A 19255-nucleotide genomic window follows, 5' to 3' on the forward strand; every position below is an offset into this window, starting at 1 on the left:
ATATAACTAGAATAAGAGTTGATTCTCAATATTATCAACTTTTTTCTTTCAATAAATTGATTTATTTATCGAAATTTTGCAAATTATTATGTATAATATTGTGCATGCTTAAGAAAATTCAGATCTAATTGACCCAAAAAAAAAATGGCAGTGCGATAACGCAATCATGTCATTTAATAATGCAAAAAGATTTAATTCAACATGTTCTAGCCCATTATGAGGCTATGCCCAACCCCCTCCCCTTAGTGTAGGTATAATACTGTTTGTTCAGAAAACAGTGAGACCACATCCAAATTAATCACGTACCATAAGGAAGTTCTCGTAAAAAGTATACAAACATTAAAAAGAGAACTACCACTAGGCTAAAAGCTAGTTCGATGGAATAAATATGGTGAGCAAAATAACAACTCTTAGATGTTCCTTGCATCTATATGCAACTAATCCTCTTCAGCAACATCATAAAAATGTTCCAGAAAAATAAAATGAAAACCACCATGTGAATTGAATGTCGATATCTGATATCTGAAATGAAAACAATTTTCCAAAATGGATCTACCAGAAAGTAAATTTGCAGTATTTGTTCCAATAAACACTTCAATCACAGTTTCTTTACGAGGTCAATTTTCCAACAAGCTGTGGCTGTTCTGGCAAATCACCAGCTCCATTTGTTTGGCAAAGGTTTGGAAGAATACTCCCTTCGAGAATGAGAGAGGAGTTCCACACAAATGATCACCATAGCAAAAATACAAGTAATGTGTTTTTCATACCTAGCGCTTCACCGTAGAACTACAGGTTATGTTGGCGGTTTCTATGGCATACACCTTTCTAAGAACCTTGAGGTAGAATGGCCAAGATGCACTACTTTCATTAATAGGTCCTTGGCCAAATGGCTGTTGCTCTACAAATTCCTGTATATTTTCAGCTGCAGCCAACCGTTCCAGATAGACCCGAATATCACCTCCAGGACCTGCCATACATTACGGTCATTTTTATTTATCATTTGCCTCTACCCCGTTGAAGAATTGACATTTAATACCATCCAAACAACCAAAACAATGCAACCCAAGTGCAAAGTAAATATTTCAGTCATCAAGGAATGGAACCAGGTTAGATGCATTATTTAACAAAGGGGTGTCCTGCTAATTTCAGTTCCTCTTTTCTCCGTAATGTTGCCATTGACTTTCTAACCGACAAGTTATGAAAAGTCTTAGTAAGCAAAAAATGTGAAGTAATGTATAACTCCATCTCCTATATATTGGAGGTAGCTGGCAAGTCAATTTGTATTAAACTTATAACTATAACCTTCTCTTTTTTAGTACAATTTTTGGAGAACTTGTTTTTGCGCAGATAACCACAATCAAATGAACCAGACGATTCACACTAAAGAACAATTAACTGGGAAAATTCCATAAGTGTATCCCCACTCAACGTTTCTCAAAATTTTATCATGTGCAAACTTAAAAAAAGAAATATATATATCATTGAGGTTAAGCGACAGAAGCAGAATCTGCATTTTACGGTACATGTACATTTTCTGGAAATAAAGCAGTAAGGTACTAAGGAATATATTTTATTACCTAATGAAGTGTCGCTCCCTCGCTGGAACGTGAATGGATAAGGAAACACTGAAGTATGTGCCTATGAGACGAGAGTTAAATACAATCCAAAATTTAGAACTACTTAACTAAGTATCTCAAAAGAATGAGAACAGATAAATGAAAATGGAGCTTACAGGATTAAGCAAGGCTTTGTAGGGAGAATCATCCAACAACACTGTGTTTGATTCGTTATATGCGCCTTTCTCCCATGGAAGACTAGGGTCTTGTTTTTCCCATATTCTCCTCAGCTCCTTAAACACCAAGGTCTTATGCTTATTTTCTAGAGTCCTGAACCCTGTTGCAGTACAGTGGGATAGATCCTGCAACGCCATCATACAATCCATCAAGATGTCCAGAACTCGGATGCAAGGAAATCAATGTTCGAGCTATTTTATGGTTTCAGGAGCACCAATTGGTAGGAAAAGGAATCTATCTAGTGATAATTAGCGAAAATAGACTTCTTACTCGTTTAGACATAAAAATAAATAATCAATATACTTAGTAAATATATGTAGACAAATTTGCATGCCATACGAATCATGAAGATTCCTTGATTTTTATTCATTGCAAGATCATCCCATAGAGTACTTGAGGATAAGAGCAAGCAAGAAAGGTTGAACTGAGAACGTTATTGCAATTTCTACACACAAAATGCTAAATGATGCACAAAATGAACATGGATATAAGGCCTTACCCAACAAAACAGCAACTTGTGCTTCATATCACCCATCAGATAATCAATCACTTTTTCCACAATTCTCCTTCAACAAATTAATAGGTATTGTTGTCACTAATTATTCCTAAAACCAATGGATAACAACCGAGATACTGCTAAAGTAAAGAGAGACAGAAACAAAAAAAAAAGTAGTTCTTAAATTTAAAATAAAAAATAATTCAACATAAGCGAAATAAAAGAAAGAAATGATAGCAAACTATAGGTTACTTGGATCTTGAAGACCACACACCCACTTCGAAATGCTCAAAGCAGAACTTAAGAAAATCAAGATAGAAGGGCCTCTTGAAAACTGAACAAAAAAAGTAATGACGCAATTAAAGATGAAGAACAAACAAAGCATTTAGAGTTTATAAGTGAAGCAATAGTACAAAAAAGTTTCTCACTTGCTCGCCCTTGAATTCTTATGTCAGATGGAAGTCCCTTTGGAGGAGGAGATACTATATCTGCAAGTAGTCCATTTATATCAAGAATAAGAAGCTTTTTCTCTGTATCGCAAACAGGTGTTCTTACAATTGAGATATTTGAAATCCCAGATCTGTTGTCCTCTTCATTCATGGTTTTAACACGTCCTGATGAAATAACTACGACGTCATCACTTCTTTCATCAGATAGACTTAAAGTTGACAATCCATGCATATGATTAGCATCACTCTGACCATATGCCTGAGGCAGGTTCTCAGTTAGACCTGTGTATTGCAGTAAATTTGGCTTCTTCATCCTATGTCTCCTTCTTGTTTTCTTTTTCAACACTTGATTCGACTGCGCATGATTTTTTGTTGTTTCCGTACCTGTCTCCATAATTCTAATAATGGAAGGCCGAGGTCCTGCATTCACTAAGAGAATAACTTGGACTTCACACTTGGGCATTGTGAAGGAACTAGTACTCTTGATCATAAGCTATTATCTTCTTAGAATGACTGCTTTCTACTATCCGTCTAACAAGGTCAGTTTCCACACATTTTACAGAACCCTCGATCATTCCCTTTCTCTACTTCCCTGCAAGTTGCGGGCAGTATGAAAACAATGAGTTTTCCAACAAGATGAGAAAATGTAATCTTTCTCAATAATTATTTACACGCAAGTAAACTACTTTACAAGTCATTATATGCACCACATAATCCACAGAAACTGTCAATGTGAATAATTAAGAAAAGAGAGAAGTTCATCTTGTAGCTTATTTAAATCATAATTCTTTCCTTGATTACTGGCGATTGATTGTAACTGTATTGCTCCATATATCGGTGGTTGTATCTCTACTAATTTCCACTTCCTTTGCTTGTAGTCACACATAGGCACAGGCGAACCGCGTTAAATTTTCTTCTCTCATGCTTGCTTTATGGTTTTATTCACTATTTCAAGTTAGTATTTGGTTTGGTCCAATAAGTCATTACGATAGAAAGGATTAACTCAAGCGTCGTTCAACTGAACCTGCGAAAGACACGAACTTTCGAAAGAAAATTTGAGAATACAATTGAAGTACAAGAAACGTTAATCATCTGAGGTTGCAACTTAATTGAAGAATTACATCCGCACAATGAGCTACATTAATATGTAAGCTATGCTGATTGAATTTTTAGAAAATTCAACAACAATAACCAAGCCTTACCCACTAAGTGAGGTCGGCTATATGAATCCTAGAACGCCACTGCGCTCCGTTTTGTGTCATTTCTTCCATTAACTCCAAGTAATCCGTATTTTTAGAATAATCTAAAAAAATAATCTGCTTCTCTACAAGCTCCAACAAGAAACTCACCTAGTACCCATTAGAATTGACAATTTTACTCCCATATAACAAATGAATAGTAAATGAACCCACCAAACCAATAACCAAATGGAATTATTCGAACTTTTTAGTTTTTACAAGTTGGTATTTTTCCTACGTTATTTACTGGGGAAACAAACAGATTTCATCCAAACATCCAACAAATGTCAAAACTTTGGAACAGAGCAAATCGAAGTGCTAAAGGTAGTACCGTACATATATATATATATATATATTATATGGATTCATGATGCATATATAAATCTTGGATTTGAGAGATAGAGAGATAGAGAGAGAGAGAGAGAGAGAGAAAGATTTGACCTTTGGTATCCAGCGTCGCTGCGAAAGATGCTGACCTCTGAGCTCAGCGAGAGAGAGGGAGGGAGGGGAGGAGGAGGCGGATATTTTGAAGATTTCAAAGACAACAAATGACCACGTTTCAGCAATCAATTAAGACCAACCCACAACCTCAAATGTTAGGTCTTAGCCCCCGACCATTAGGCCCACTTTCTGCTATCCATATAAGATCCAGGCCCATGACTCGATCATTGGGTTATATATTGGCAAACAGTTTTAGGGCTTGTATGGTTGACGGTCTTCCATTTATGTGCAGATCCTGATTGTTAATGCATGTAGATTAATAATTGTATTATTGAAGGCTTGTAAAATTCTCAACATGATCGAGAGTTGTTACGACTACTTTCTGCGAACATTGGGTGATTCTCAATTTGCATATGCATGTTGACTCTATAATGGGATCAACAACTAAGAATCAGTCATGCGCAACTAATTCTAGCATTATCCTAAGAAATGCCCACCCCTACGTTGATGTAAGCTCCTACAATCACGGATCGATTATACTCGAAAATTCCTTCACATCATCTAAATAACATTATGAACACTTATGGAAGTTAAATATGAGATTGGCTTTAGCATTCACCTTACACCATTACATCTTTACCTTCATATTTTTCAAGACTTGCTATGTTCTACGCCTATGTCCTGGAAAATTCTCTCAAAGTACAAATCCACTGCTATCCCACTTCTTGAGATGCCCCCACGAACTATGATGATTGATGCCTCAAGATCAAACTGTACGATGCCAACTTTTCTTCAAGTGACTTGCCGATCCGATAAACCTTGGACCACAAGTCAACCATATGCCAATAATGTTTGAAAAATATAGGCACAAAAGGCAAAGATTTCGATTTCATGAACAAATCTGCTAAGTTTAGAAATGCTCTATATATCTCTAGTACTTCTTGTGCTCTTTACTTCAAATGATCAGCTCGCAGTCATGTGCTCAAATCTCTTAAAGTCTGAGTTGTGGCCAATTGGGTCTTTGCCACGTGTAGCTTTGCACGAAGGTTATTAGGATCATGTGCATATCATGCATGCCATGATTATATATTCACAAGCTTTTCTATTAGATAATTCTTGAGCCTGCTCTGCCTGCATCTGCTTGCCCATCTGCTGACTGAAGCTATAGGTAGTAGCTTCCATCTAACATATGCTTTGCTATGATGCCTATGTGCATTTTTTTTCTCTAGTTGCAGAATCCCCAATGGAATCAAAAGCGTAAGTGGTCCTAAATTTATGTGAGTTGTGGACATATTTACCCATTAATTCTCAGATTTCTCTATGATAGAGTGAAAGCATATACACATGCATATGAACGGCATTGGAGTAAGTTTTGAGTATTAGACGGGGTTGGTTGTGAAATGACTCGGTTCTGGATCGTGTGTCAGAAGAGATTTTCTCTTGTAACCAATTCATAGTTTTAGTGGTCTCACTTGGCATCAATGTTTGTCATGTGTTCAGATGATCGACATGTTCAATAAGAACTTGTCATGTGGTTAATCAATGACAAATAAAAATGTCGTACCCAGTGCACAAGGCTCCCACTTTACGCAAGGTCTAGGAGAGGTGAATGTCGGCTAGCCTTACCCCAATTTATGGAGAGGCTGCTCCCAAGTCTCGAACCCGAGACCTACCGCTCATGGGCGAAGGCACTTGCCATCGCACCAAGTGCGACCTCTTAATCAATGACAAATTCACAATAATGTATCTCTCCTCAACTAGCGACAAATGAATCCAATTATTTCTAACTCTAGACCAACATTTGAGTTCAGTAGTGTTATTAGTGGACCAAACACCAACCAAGATATATTAGAATGAGATTTCTTTATGGGAAGTAGTTTTGTTCATAAACATTTTTGCTATAAGTGTTTCTACTAGAAACACATTGAAGTTTTACTAAAAACCCAAGTTCTTTTAGAAAAGCACTTACGAATTGTTTCTCCAAAAAAACGCTTTTATAACCTATAAACACTTTCAAGTTTTCTATCAGACGTATTTGCTAAAAGCTCTTTGGGTTGGTAGAATGCAATTCGGTTTTAACATAAACAGTCTCAAACATGTCCAAGCGATGCAATATACCGATCAAACTTACCCATCATCTCATTTTCTCTTCGCGAAACTTTGTCTCTTATATAAGAAATCACAGTACTTTGCCCACTCTCTTTTTCCAGTTTTATATATTTTTGCTGCAGCTTACCTCTGATCTATATACCAATTAGGGACAAAACAACTTGATAAAGAAATTAATGACCGTCTGGGGCCGCTGGGCTGTGGAGAGAGAGATGAGACATATGAATTGAGTATTTGATATGTGTGCAGTTGGTTGGTGATGCGGAAAATTAATTAAAATTTCTGCATGTATAAATTTATCTTTTGCTGTTGGTTCTAAATTCGGATAAAAAAAAAGAAAGAATGAGACATCAGTTAATCGACAGTCGGTGCTCCATTTTCATGGAGAATTCCTATGATAATGGACAATGGAGGTTGGATGGGCATTAATATACGAAATCTGTAAACCCAACCACCACCTTCCACCACCCCCATGCATGCCTTGCTTAAAAAGATAGGGAAAAACGTCGAGCAGTACTACTACTAATCACCTGCTGCAAGAACAATACATATATCAAAATTTAATTCTGGGCCCAACCAACTTTATTTATCTAATATAACCAAAGCAATCATGCTACTCATCTACCTACTGATCAAACAAAATAATACAACTTTTTCAATTCTTTCTTAATACTTAAAACAAATTAGAAAGGAAAGGAGATTAAGAAATATTATGTTTTTTTTTGGGTAAGGCTAATACTTGCATTCTCCTCTTGGGATGAGCTCATTCTCCCTTGTGAATAATGTATTTTAACCGTACAACTTTCATAAAATTAACTGTTCAATTTCTTAATCTTCATTTAAAGATCAACTCCACAAAAAATCATTTCAATTATAGATCATTTAGTCATTCAAATTTATAAAACAAATCGACGGTATAGGTACTAAGTAATATATTCATGATAAACTGTTGTAGGTACAAACTAATATATTCAAGATAAACCGTCCATTTATTTGATATATGTGAATAATTAAACGATCTCCAATTTGAATGATTTAAGTAGGATTGATCTTCAAATAAAGATTAATAAATTGATTGGTTATAATTGTTGATTTATTCGGTTAAGATACATTATTCGTAAATAAAAGAACGTAAAACGTTCTTCCTTGACAGTACTGGAGTGGAAATTTGGCAAACATTAAAAAAAACTTGGTACTAGAATTGATTAAAGTTGTAATCTATTTTCTTCTCGTGCTATAAGTTGGAAACGGTTGTAATATTTGTGACCTTCCTGGCACCTTTCCCTTCATATTTGTCATGAAATTTGTGACATTGGAGAAGTCTTTTATACGATTCACATGAAGTCCAATAGTTGTTATTTGTTATGATAAATTTAATGTACGTATCCCATTTATCATTCAAGTTTGTCATAAAAGGTAACCATACCTTTTTTTAGAATGTGCATCAAATGACTGAGTTCAGGTGGATTGTAATTGTCATCTTATTTGTTTGGTGGTTTCTTTGTGTAATTTTTGAAGTGAGAGGGTTAAACTGTCATATAATATAATTGGATCGATAATATTACAATGAGTGAATTAATAACATCAAGTTATATTGTACTGCAGTGACGATTGGAATGAAGTAAATTTCGGCAGGGTAGTTGGTACGTAGTAGAAACTGACAAAGTACTTGTCCTAAGGAATTACCTAATTAATTGCATAAGCAAACAACAGCATAAGGAATTACCTGATTAATTGCATAAGCAAACAACCGCAAAGCATATTAAACCTACTAATTAAATGCTCGCCAGAAATGCTGAAATTAGTCTCTTTCCTAAAACGTCACCGTCAAGTGTACATCCAACGCCGACACACCATAAAATTCAAATCAAAGTATGCATGCATGTGCTTTCAAGTTTTAAGACAAATGGTAGTATCCAAATTCTTAAGAACTTTTAATGAGCGGGTCTTAACTACATTTCATAATTATAATATAATAAAATTTTATCTTATTAAGTGAGGTCGATTGTATAAATAATACAAAATTTCAGCAACATCTCACAACTACCAACCCTAATTCATCATCAGTGAAGAAAATCGAGGCCACAACAAAATTCCAATATAATTGTGAGTGGTGGGTACCTAATTATCCATATGAACAATAACATACAATATATAGTTGTTTATTGGCGTTTTTAAGATACACAATAATGAATTTGTTACCAATATCTATATATAGACAAAATGCAAGTACAGAAAGCTTGAAAGAGAAAAAAAAAACCTATATTTCTAAACATTTCTCTCCAAAATTTTTTAGTGCAGGTTGACTATTTTGAAGTGATAATAATAACAGCCTAAGATTCACAATGTATAATATGTGTGTGTATGTGCGGAAAAACGTAATGAATGAGAGCCTTTATCTCAGTATAAATGTATAAACTCTCAAACGTATAAACTCTCAAACTTTAGAAAGTTTGAAATATAAAAATGATAACTATATTTCGAATTTTAAATTCACTTAATTTATGCTTCAAGTTACTGTCTCACGCATTATGGTGAAGTTGAGCATAGGGTTCAAACTTGAATGAGTTGTGAGCCACTTCCTACTTTCTAAAAAACGTGAGTTAAGCTAGTTCGGTAAAGTTGCATGCCTATTTTTATACTCAATTTCAAATTATAGAGATAAAGAATTTGATTGTAAAAGAAGTTTACAAATTATATTAATTAGAGTCAACAAGTTGACTGTTTCGATATAAAAGTATTATCTTAATCACCGAATGATCAAAAGACGAAATAAGAGACCAAAAAATAAAACAAGAGACTCGTAGTTCGGAGCATTAACCCAAAAGAGGTAAGCTCAAAAAAGTTATGAAGTTGCTAACCATAATACATTCCACACCCTCTCTATTAGTCTATAAATACATATATAAACCTCCTCACAAGTATCGACCAACCAACCCACGCAGCCACCTTGTCAACTCACGTATCTGCCATTTGCCACCACTCCCTTAGATCATCAGTCGTGACACTCCTCTCTGCCTCCTTTTAACTTCTCTCTCTACATGCTTTACCAATCACAATGGGCAACCTCTGCGCCATCCTCGCACCCAAACCCGCCAAGCGAAAGCCCATAAAGCGCCTCCCCAACCCGCCGCCGCAACCCAATTCCAGCAGCCGCTGGACCCGGGTGCGATCCTCCAGGAAAGAGAAGCTCGAGGACGCTCTAATCCAGGAACAAGCTCTCGCCGCCGCGATTCTGTTCCAGCAGCACCAGCAAAACGGCTCTCTGCCCTTTGATCGCTCCACCTCCCTCCGCTACCCCAACTCCAGCTCCAAAAAGGGCAGCAACGCCCTGCCCCGCAGCTCCAGCTCCCGCGCCAGGTCCCTCACCGACCCCCTCCTCCAGCCCCACCAGCTTGTTAATCAGGTTTGTGTTAGCGGGGCTTGATAAATTTCTGTTAATTTAGATTAAAATTTTGTTAATATTGAATTAAAATTTGGAACTTGGAGTGGATTATAGAGTTAATTTGCAATTTCCCTTCTGAGTATTTTGGAAATTTAGGATTTGATTGTGGGTTAGTTAGTGATTAATGATTGTGATTATTTAGAAAATTTCCCCTTTTTTTCTTGGAATTGAAGAAATAATGACTGAAATGTGTAAACTTGGTGATTGTTTTTCTCTTTTCACACACGTGCACAAACTGACAAATACATGCATGTTTATATATGTACATGTGTATGCCTCTGTTTGTCTGCGTACGTATTTAAGGATGTTGGATTTTTGTTAAATTTCGTATGTAGGGGTTTGTTTTACCCTTTGGATGAAATTAACTTGCATTTTAAGGATGGCCGTGTATATTCCGAATGTCGAATAATGGCGGGTTTAAACTAACATGATCATGTAAATAATGGCCCAGAGAATCGCCGTGATGTTTATGATGTTGTTGTATGGAATTTCTTTGTTGTGATTGCTCAATTACGGTCCATTTTTCACTTATTTGATTGAGTTAGTGCAGTTTCCGCAATTGAGTTCTCGGTTGTTTCCATTGATGAAATTCTTTTGGTTCCTAAGTCCTAACAAATTTTGTGTTTTGATAGGATGTTAATCTTGATGGTCTAGAAACCGACCATTTTGTCCTTGTACATGGAGGTGGCTTTGGTGCTTGGTGTTGGTATAAAACCATAGCACTTCTTGAGGAGGGTGGTTTTAAAGTTACCGCTGTAGACTTGACCGGCTCTGGAATTCATTCATCTGATACAAACAGCGTTACAAGTCTTTCACAATATGTGAAGCCTCTTTCTGATTTTCTTGAAAACCTTCCTGAGGGAAAAAAGGTAAATTCAATTGCATTCCAATTTTTTATCTTATTCGTAATGTTGTTTTAGCTTGAATTTCTTACCGTGGCATTTTTGACAATAGTTCAGTGCCATCTTCACTTATAATTGGCGAAATTGATATTGTCCTATTCTCACTGTCTAAAGGATTTGTCGATAATTTGATATGCCGCTTGTATGACTTTCAAGATCTATGGCATTGTCAAATTTGTGACTTTGCACACCTTTCATACTTTATAACTATCACATTTTTCAATGCCGTTCATATAAAGTTATAAACAAAACTAAATCAGTGATGACTGAAAAACATGTACTTGCTTTAAAGTCATGCGTAAAAATATGAGCTATATTTGTTGTTTGGTACAAAGATATTGGACTAGTATTTGTCTTCGGTACATAGCTTTTTTCTTTTGGTTGCTGTATTATGCAGGTAATATTGGTGGGTCATGATTTTGGTGGTGCATGTATATCATATGCAATGGAGTTATTTCCACATAAAGTCGCAAAGGCCATTTTTATTGCTGCGGCAATGTTGAAGAACGGACAAAGTACTCTTGAAATGTTCTCCCAACAGGTTTTCCCTCATCCTTTATCGTTGGATTTGATAAATCTATAATTTTCCCTCATGTGAATGAAATTCAGAATCTGAAATTTGACGATCGATTTATATCCCTTAAAACCTTAAATATGTGTAGATGAATTTGTTTAATCTATTTCCTCTGAATCTACTTAAAAGAACTCATTTTTCTTCTGAGTTTAATTTGCAATAGCATTTTGTATCGTGTCTGGCCGTGATGGACTATGGCATAGTTATTATTACAAACGAGTATCATAATTATAAACTGAACGACCTATATAAAGCTTTATATGAACTGTTTGAGTGACTAATGCTTAGAATTATTGCAGGCAAGTTCAGATGATCTTATGCGACAAGCTCAGGTATTTTTGTATGCAAATGGGAATGATCGGCCTCCGACTGCTATTGATCTAGATAAATCAATGTTGAAGGATTTATTATTCAATCAAAGTCCCAGCAAGGTAATGCCTCACTTCTTTTAACGCACCGAACTTCCTATGAAAAACACGCAAGTGGTTTTCCATTTTTTCGTTTTCCTTGCTAGTTTTACTAATTTCCTTTTGCTTATGTTGCTCTAGGATGTCGCGTTGGCATCCGTCTCTATGAGGCCAATTCCATTTGCCCCGGTTCTGGAGAAGCTCTCATTAACCGACTTGAAATATGGATTGGTGAGGCGGTTTTATATACAGACATCAGAAGACAATGCCATACCCATCACGGTCCAGGAGAGCATGATAAAAGAAAGCCCTCCCGAACAGGTCCTCCGCTTGAAAGGCGCTGATCACTCTCCTTTTTTCTCAAAGCCTCAAGCCCTGCACAAGTTATTGCTGGAGATTTCGAAGATTTCATCTACTTAGAAACACCGTCTTTTCCCGGATAGATGTCCTCTAGAAAACCCTTCTCGATCTCCGCTGGCATATGATTGAAATGCCACTGGAATCATCCGTAATTTATGCAGTTGCATTAGCTAGGATCGCGAGTAAGCATGTAAATGCACATAGCTATAGGATAAAGTCGTGTGTTTGTGTTCATTTTATGAGACGTGTTCGCAAAAAGATATATTTTTGAGGTAATTTTCCGATCGAATGCAATTTCGTCACTGTGTTCAGAGGATTGTTTTTAGTAGGATAGTATGAAGTTAACAACTTAACACTTGAACTTTGAGTAAACATACAAAAACCAGGCATGCCACGCGCAATTTCCAGATTTCAATTCATTTAGAAACATCGTTGGCAATATCTTGTACGACCAGTTAAACTCGACATGAAACAACATGAACATAACAGATTTCTGATCAACCCGTTGATGAGTTTGGTGTTATCAGATCACTCCTTAAGAATTCGATAAGATATTGTTTGTTAGATCGAGACATTAGACATGACAATTTTTTTGCATGATTCGTTAACCGGAAACAAAACGACTCAACATGTTAATGAATTGACTTTTTATCGGATGACCCATTAAGAACCCATTAATATAACGGGTTTCACACGATAGAACACGAAAACGATACAAACACGACCCGTCGCTAGGTCTAAATGTGAGTAGAAATGTAAAATACATTATTTTCTCTCATCACGTGAAAGTCAGTTGGATTGTTGATCCGAACTCACGCTACGTGTGGATTCATACCATATTGCCAGATCAGAATTTGACCATGTCTCTTTGGTTACAAAACAAAATCTAAACACGAACACACCTCCCAGTTGCTTTTGCAGGGCGCCAAAATTTAGGCCCCAAGAGGAAGCAAGAACAAAGTACGTTATCTATGCATTTTTTTTCTTTATATTTTCTATTTATTTTTCTATCTATGAAAATTTCAGATCAATTTCCATAGAGCATAGGGATCTAAGATGTTTTCTTTGCCATGATCTGAGCTTTTATTCTTTATAAATTTATGAATTCGGAACCATTTGTTTCTGTTTTTCCAATTTCATGTTCGTTCTCCCCTTTTTCTGGTAATATGTCAATGCCTTAGGCAATATTGTAATCATCTTTCATGCTTCATAAGGTCGTACATTTTCTTCTAGGGTTATTGATTTAATTTTCCTCGTCTAACCTCTGCACTCCTCCAATTGCGGAAAAAAGTTGCACAGTATTTAATTTGGAGTGCAAATGGCTAAATGAGGAGTGCCAAAATCACTATCTTGTAATGCGCCGATAACCTGTTGCTATATGGATCATATAGCGTTCATCGGTATCTTCTAGCCGGGTTTTGCATACTTCATATCATGCCATAAATCGTACATTACCCAGTTTACTTGTCAAATATAGGTTTTCTAGTGAACAATTTCTACACGTTCTTGATGAAGTTTCAAGTACAAATGTTGCCATCCTTGTTAATAACATGTTTGGTTTGGGACTTGTTGCTGGAAATAGGAAAAGAAAATAATAAAAATGGGGCGTGGACGTGGAGTCAGCTGTGGTGGTGGACAAAGCTCTTTGGGGTATTTGTTCGGAGGTGGAGAGACAGCTAATGCTAACAAAACCCCAAAAACTACTAACAACACACCACCACCACCACCTCGGAATGCTAACCCAGCTCCTGCTCCAGCTCCAGCTCCTGCTTCATCACCGATTGATAAGCAGCTTCCAGCCGGCATTCACAGCAAGCGTACGAACAATTACTTCCGAGTTGATGGCCAGAACTGCGGAAATTTCATCACGGTGCGTGGTCTTTCAATTAGTCTACTTGTTTCATTCGCTTATGGCTATAACTCTGTCTTTGTTGCATAACCATGACGTGCAAGTCTAGTCCTGCTAGGACATATGCGTCCGTTCTGTAATTGTGCATATATTATTGATATCATGTTGGTATCGTTGTAGAAAAAAAATTGTATCAACATGTTATCGTGCAATATCTAAAATACAGATACAATATTGATGACGACAATATTTTGGGGATGTGTTGTAAACTGGTTGTGCATGTGGATGCAGGATCGTCCATCGACCAAGGTTCACTCCGCTCCCGGCGGCGGGTCATCCCTTGGCTACTTGTTTGGTGGTAGGAGTGGGAACTGATTCTTGCTTTTGTAGAAACCATCACATCAGCAACTGAATAATAGCAATGATAATATATACAATTGTGTATATACACATATATATGTATATATAATTCAGAAATATGAATACCTATATACTCCAAAAATGTCATGTTTGCAAATTGTAATGTTGTATGATGGATGGAGATTTGATTACTAAATCCGAATGAAACGCATATGCACTAGTTCTGCTTTACTTCGTACTTTCTCCTTCATACATTCATGACTCAAGTTCGTTTTAAATTGCTTTTAAAAATGTCAGAAACTCTTTTGGACAATTAAAAGCGTTTTTAGTAACGTTTGATGGAACAAGTTAAAAGATGTTTATTGAGAGCATCTTTAGAAGTGCTTCCTACAAAAGCATTCATAAATGGTTGCAATTCATCTAAACATATAACTTGAGACTCAATCGGAATTTGTGACTAATACTCGAACTTAATTAAGCTCAATCAAATTAATGATACTGCTAAAATTTCTAGCAAGATAAATCTCTTATTTGCATTTCAATTTCTTGTTCGCATTTGAGGATTATTGGATCCTACCAACTGCCCAAAGAATGAAAGAGATAAGAACCAAGATCATGCAAAATAAATAGAGACGGAACAAGAAGAGAGAAAGAATCCTTTCAAGTAGTACAAACGATATTTTATACTAATCTATATTATGATTTGAACTCGAGACACAATGATTTGAAGAAGAGAAACTAATCTCCACAAAATAAAAATTGTATTGCAATTTTTGAATCCACAAGGAAAGCAAAATAGAAAATGCAATGCAGTTTTTTCTGCGCTTGTGTGATTTTAAGTGTTTAATATTATTAAGGGACAAAAACATTACCTTCCATTTTTTATTTATTTAAATAGGATTAGCTAGTGGTTTCGTCATGACAGTTCATCATTTCGCGAGGGAACGAAAAGACTCATAGATGCATTTCAGTCTCTCTTAACCATCATCGTGTGATTCATCAATACAAAAAAATTAAACTCCAGACGTGCTATATGAAATACGAACTTATAATTTGTCACTAATCACTAGGCTAACCATGGTGGTTAACATTACCTTCCATTCACTAAATTATCGATTTTTTTTTAAATAAATAAATAACGACCCGAGTGAAAACGAAACTTATAGACGATAATAGCCGTCCATAATCGTACACGAAAATCCAACGTACTGAACTGATAGATAGACTTAAGCCTCGGCTAGGGTTTTCGTCTCTCTCTCTCTCTCTCTCTCTCTCTCTGTCTCGGCTGCAAAACATATACCAAATTGCAGCTCCAGAGAGCTCTAACAATGACGACTGTGGTGCCAACCTCCGAGGAAGATCCCGCTCTCGCCGTCGTCCAATTCACCTCCGAGCTCGCCTGGGCCGACGCCGGCCACGAGGTACTCTTCTCTCTCCTCCTACAATTTCGCTGCTCATTTTCCTTTGTGCATTTAGGTCAAGATGTGATTGTCTTGCAATTTGGGGGTTGGATGCTTTCTGCCCGGTTTTTTGGATCGAGTAATTGAACTGAGTTTTTGGGTTTGCTAGTATTAATCTGTGATTAGATATTGGATTTTCCCCCTTAAATTTTAGTCCTTTATTGCATATTACGTGCTTAATCTCGAAACTCAGTTTTAATTGTAATGCTTTCCAATCCGAAACTTGGGTTTGCGGTGACAAAAACATTGGGCTAATGTATTTCCGAATTCTGCATTTGGTATTTGTGAAGTAAGAATTGATATTTCACCACCATTTTTTCCCAACGAAAGAAAACCGAAATACGCGTGTATGTAATATGTATATAGATACTGTGCATATGCATATCACTACGGAAGTTGGTGAATTTCCTGTAGGTCAATTCGGCAAATTTTTGCTCAATCTCTCATGGAGTAAAATTCTCATCAGTACGAGTCAAGGGAATGGCCCTTGTTCTTTGATTTCCATATAAAGGAAGAGATTTATCTTTGTCATGATTATCTGCCAGGTTGCTGAGCCGCAAGTTACTAGACTATGTGCTGAAGCCCAAGAATGCGTGGTAATGGACAGGTGGTTCGATTTGGTGTCCCTTATGCTTACTTCGGCTGAGGTCATATTGTCAAAGGTCTCAGAAAAAGGTACAATCTGTATTGTTAGATGTTTATGTACCTCTTTAAATGGATAAAGAGGCTGAGTATTGCAGAGGGTTTTCTTCCAATTCTCGTTCATCCACTATATCAATGTTTGCTTTAAGTTCCTTAGTCTAATTACTTCAAAATTCTGCACGTGTTTTTGGTCAGTTACATGGATGCTACCATTGTAGAAATTGAAATTGCTAATATTCTTTAAAATGTTCTCATTAACAATTTTGGATGATATGGACTTAGTGTCAACACATTCAATTAGTAATGACAATTAAATGCCATCTTAACAGTTTTGTCAATGTTCATCATAACAAATTCATGTATTTTTTTTCCTTCCAGATCTCGAGTGCATATTCACTGTTATCTGCAATGTTGTTACAAAGTCTGAAAGTCCAGATGAAGCACTGGAGATGGCAAAACTTATATCCTCAAAGATTACTCAAAAACCAACCGACAAGCCTGCGTTGCGCTTAAAGATGTATGATACCATTGTGATCATGACCTTAGCTTTTTATTATTTTGAATGTACTTTTGACCGTTTTTGTTTTGTTTACAGTTTGTTCAATCTGTACAACCTACTGGAGAACCCATATAGCCGGTTCTTAGTCTACTTGAGTGCTCTTAATTTGGCTATCAATGGGAGGGTCACTGAACATGTCATCCCTTCATTCAAGAATGTGGAAAGTTTTTTGAAAGAGTGGAATATTGGGATCTCTGATCAGAGGCAGTTATTTTTGACCATCGCTAATGTTCTGAAAGAACACAAAAAGTATGCTTTGTAATCCTTTTTCTATATTTACATGTCTTTCCTTGATTTGTTTCAAGAACTGTTAATTATATTTTCTGTTGTATTTTCAGCATGACAAAGGAGTCTTTCAAATTCCTGACCAAGTACTTGGCGACATTTTCTGGTGAAGATGTGCATACATTGAGTGAAGCCAAAGAGGAAGCTATACGTACAATTGTGGAATTTGTGAAGGCCCCAGACATGTTTCAGGTATTTTTGTAGGATCTTGTGGAATTTCAAAGATTTTTTTGGACTAATTCTTTAGTCCGTGTTTCTTTTTGGTGACTGTTCATCTTATTTACTCGTGTTAGATTCTTTACAAAGTATGTTTCTTTTTCTTGTTAAAAAACATTCTATTTTTATGTGGTGGACCCAGTTAATTGTGTAGTAGTTTAGATCTTTGTAGACATTATTCATTTTCTGGCATTTTGAAAAGCTACTATGCTTCCTCTGCAGTTGCATATAATATCTGTATAAACACGATGGTGTGCTGGCTTAATTTTATCACTTCAAAACAACTGGATTTTTGGCAGTTGGCTCTGATGATCATATTCCCCCCTTCCATTAGGCATTTAGATAACTGGTGTGTTGGTTTGTTAATGTTATGCTGCAGTGTGATTTGCTAAATATGCCTGCTGTAGAGCAACTGGAGAAGGATGCTAAGCATGCATTGGCATATCAGCTTTTGAAGATCTTTCTGACTCAGAGGCTGGATGCTTACTTGGAGTTTCAGGCTGTAAATTCTGATTTACTGAAAAGCTACGGTAAAGTTTAGTTTCATCTGACTGGTTTTCTTCGGATTATATACATTTTTCTGTTCGTCTAAATTATGCTTTCTGAAATGTTATAGGTCTTGTCCATGAAGACTGCATAACTAAGATGAGGTTGATTTCCTTGATGGATCTTGGTTCTGATGAATCTGGACGGATTCCTTACAGTGCTATCAGAGATACGCTTCAGGTTAGATTGGCTTACCTTTCTGGTTCTAGAAGTGTAAATCTGACATCATGGTTAGTTATGCTTATGCACTTCTTTTTGGCAGATTAATGATGACGAAGTTGAACTTTGGGTGGTAAAGGCAATAACTGCCAAGTTGATGGACTGTAAAATGGACCAGATGAATCAAGTGGTGATTGTGAGGTTAGTTTGTGTTTCGTACCTTATGCGTACGCACAAAAATGCATATAGTTGTTTATTCAATCTTTTAGGCTTCTTTGTTGTTGAACCGAATTGGCCTTTCATCTGCAGCCGCTGTACTGAGAGAGTATTTGGGGAAGACCAATGGCTTACACTAAGAACAAAGTTAGCAACTTGGAGGGTAAGTAACTTCAGCCGCTTTTTCATTATTAACTGCCCACTAAGAACTGATTCATTGCTACCATATAACAAACCACTCTTTGTATTGCATTGTCCATAAATCTTCATTATATAATCGTATATTGACAGAGTTTCTCATTGTCAGGGTAATATTGCAAACGTTATCAGCACCATTCGAGCTAACAGGATAGCTGACGATGGATCACAGGCAGTGCAAGGCTTAGTTATTCGTTAGAAACTTACGGATCTTAATGTAGGTGCTTGACTGACTTACGAGAGTTTCAATGAACGAGTGTAATTGATTCCCCTTTATTTTGGAATTGGATAAAATGTTTTGAAAATTTTGACAGGAAAATAGTCTCGTGTTGGTTACAAGTGGTATAACATTGTACTCTTGCGAAATGATGATCTACTGGTTATATCAGTAGTAACTTCCGTTGCGTTTAACAGGAAAATTCTCTTGTCCGTAAGTTGTAATGGAGCATATTCCAGCCAAATTGGGGGTCGTATGAAACTGTTTTTGTAAGCACTTTTGTTGACACGTGCTTTTATTAAAAATACACAAGGTAGATTGTATTAACACACCC

The 19255-nt window shown here is 36.4% G+C and overlaps 4 protein-coding genes across 6 annotated transcripts; 3 read left to right on the top strand and 1 right to left on the bottom strand.

Moving 5' to 3' along the window:
- Positions 1–478: 478 nt before the first annotated feature.
- LOC103404635 (uncharacterized FCP1 homology domain-containing protein C1271.03c-like) lies at positions 479–4540 on the bottom strand. 2 transcript variants are annotated; one of them, XM_008343564.3, is made up of 7 exons: positions 4418–4540; positions 2718–3330; positions 2542–2623; positions 2293–2359; positions 1733–1918; positions 1578–1638; positions 479–967 (listed from the first exon to the last, which is right to left on the bottom strand). In XM_008343564.3, the coding sequence occupies exons 2-7, from the start codon at positions 3226–3228 to the stop codon at positions 768–770; spliced, it is 1107 nt and encodes a 368-aa protein (XP_008341786.3). In that variant the 5' UTR covers positions 3229–3330; positions 4418–4540; the 3' UTR covers positions 479–767. The 2 variants fall into 2 exon arrangements, with proteins under 2 accessions (XP_008341786.3, XP_017179683.3); XM_017324194.3 differs by having other exon boundaries at positions 1578–1625; positions 4418–4537.
- Positions 4541–9419: 4879 nt separating this feature from the next.
- LOC103417078 (putative methylesterase 11, chloroplastic) lies at positions 9420–12525 on the top strand. Its single transcript, XM_008355280.4, has 5 exons — positions 9420–9932; positions 10604–10840; positions 11271–11414; positions 11747–11878; positions 11996–12525. Exons 1-5 carry the CDS (start codon positions 9585–9587, stop codon positions 12272–12274), a joined length of 1140 nt encoding a protein of 379 aa, XP_008353502.1. The 5' UTR covers positions 9420–9584; the 3' UTR covers positions 12275–12525.
- A 419-nt stretch (positions 12526–12944) lies between these two features.
- Positions 12945–14650, top strand: LOC103404638 (protein SPIRAL1-like 2). Its single transcript, XM_008343567.4, has 3 exons — positions 12945–13174; positions 13797–14084; positions 14355–14650. The coding sequence occupies exons 2-3, from the start codon at positions 13815–13817 to the stop codon at positions 14436–14438; spliced, it is 354 nt and encodes a 117-aa protein (XP_008341789.3). The 5' UTR covers positions 12945–13174; positions 13797–13814; the 3' UTR covers positions 14439–14650.
- Positions 14651–15630: 980 nt separating this feature from the next.
- Positions 15631–19248, top strand: LOC103428344 (uncharacterized). 2 transcript variants are annotated; one of them, XM_029097893.2, is made up of 11 exons: positions 15631–15844; positions 16429–16558; positions 16904–17042; positions 17121–17333; positions 17423–17561; positions 17965–18115; positions 18202–18311; positions 18394–18491; positions 18600–18669; positions 18814–18925; positions 19119–19248. In XM_029097893.2, the coding sequence occupies exons 1-10, from the start codon at positions 15752–15754 to the stop codon at positions 18901–18903; spliced, it is 1233 nt and encodes a 410-aa protein (XP_028953726.2). In that variant the 5' UTR covers positions 15631–15751; the 3' UTR covers positions 18904–18925; positions 19119–19248. The 2 variants fall into 2 exon arrangements, with proteins under 2 accessions (XP_028953726.2, XP_028953727.2); XM_029097894.2 differs by lacking the exon at positions 19119–19248 and adding an exon at positions 19019–19070.
- The last annotated feature ends 7 nt before the right edge of the window (positions 19249–19255 follow it).

The sequence above is a fragment of the Malus domestica genome, chromosome 17, assembly GCF_042453785.1.
Source record: "Malus domestica chromosome 17, GDT2T_hap1".
NCBI classification, from domain to species: domain Eukaryota; kingdom Viridiplantae; phylum Streptophyta; class Magnoliopsida; order Rosales; family Rosaceae; genus Malus; species Malus domestica.

Coding starts and splice junctions, on each gene's coding strand:
- LOC103404635 (XM_008343564.3), bottom strand. CDS start 3,228: ATGATCAAGAGTACTAGTTCCTTCACAATGCCCAAGTGTGAAGTCCAA. Junction 2,360..2,541: donor GTGTGGTCTTCAAGATCCAA/GTAACCTATAGT, acceptor AATTTGTTGAAG/GAGAATTGTGGAAAAAGTGA. Junction 968..1,577: donor AGGGAGCGACACTTCATTAG/GTAATAAAATAT, acceptor AATGTATGGCAG/GTCCTGGAGGTGATATTCGG.
- LOC103417078 (XM_008355280.4), top strand. CDS start 9,585: ATGGGCAACCTCTGCGCCATCCTCGCACCCAAACCCGCCAAGCGAAAG. Junction 11,415..11,746: donor TTGAAATGTTCTCCCAACAG/GTTTTCCCTCAT, acceptor GAATTATTGCAG/GCAAGTTCAGATGATCTTAT. Junction 11,879..11,995: donor TCAATCAAAGTCCCAGCAAG/GTAATGCCTCAC, acceptor ATGTTGCTCTAG/GATGTCGCGTTGGCATCCGT.
- LOC103404638 (XM_008343567.4), top strand. CDS start 13,815: ATGGGGCGTGGACGTGGAGTCAGCTGTGGTGGTGGACAAAGCTCTTTG. Junction 14,085..14,354: donor ACTGCGGAAATTTCATCACG/GTGCGTGGTCTT, acceptor ATGTGGATGCAG/GATCGTCCATCGACCAAGGT.
- LOC103428344 (XM_029097893.2), top strand. CDS start 15,752: ATGACGACTGTGGTGCCAACCTCCGAGGAAGATCCCGCTCTCGCCGTC. Junction 17,562..17,964: donor AGGCCCCAGACATGTTTCAG/GTATTTTTGTAG, acceptor GTTATGCTGCAG/TGTGATTTGCTAAATATGCC. Junction 18,492..18,599: donor AATCAAGTGGTGATTGTGAG/GTTAGTTTGTGT, acceptor TTTCATCTGCAG/CCGCTGTACTGAGAGAGTAT.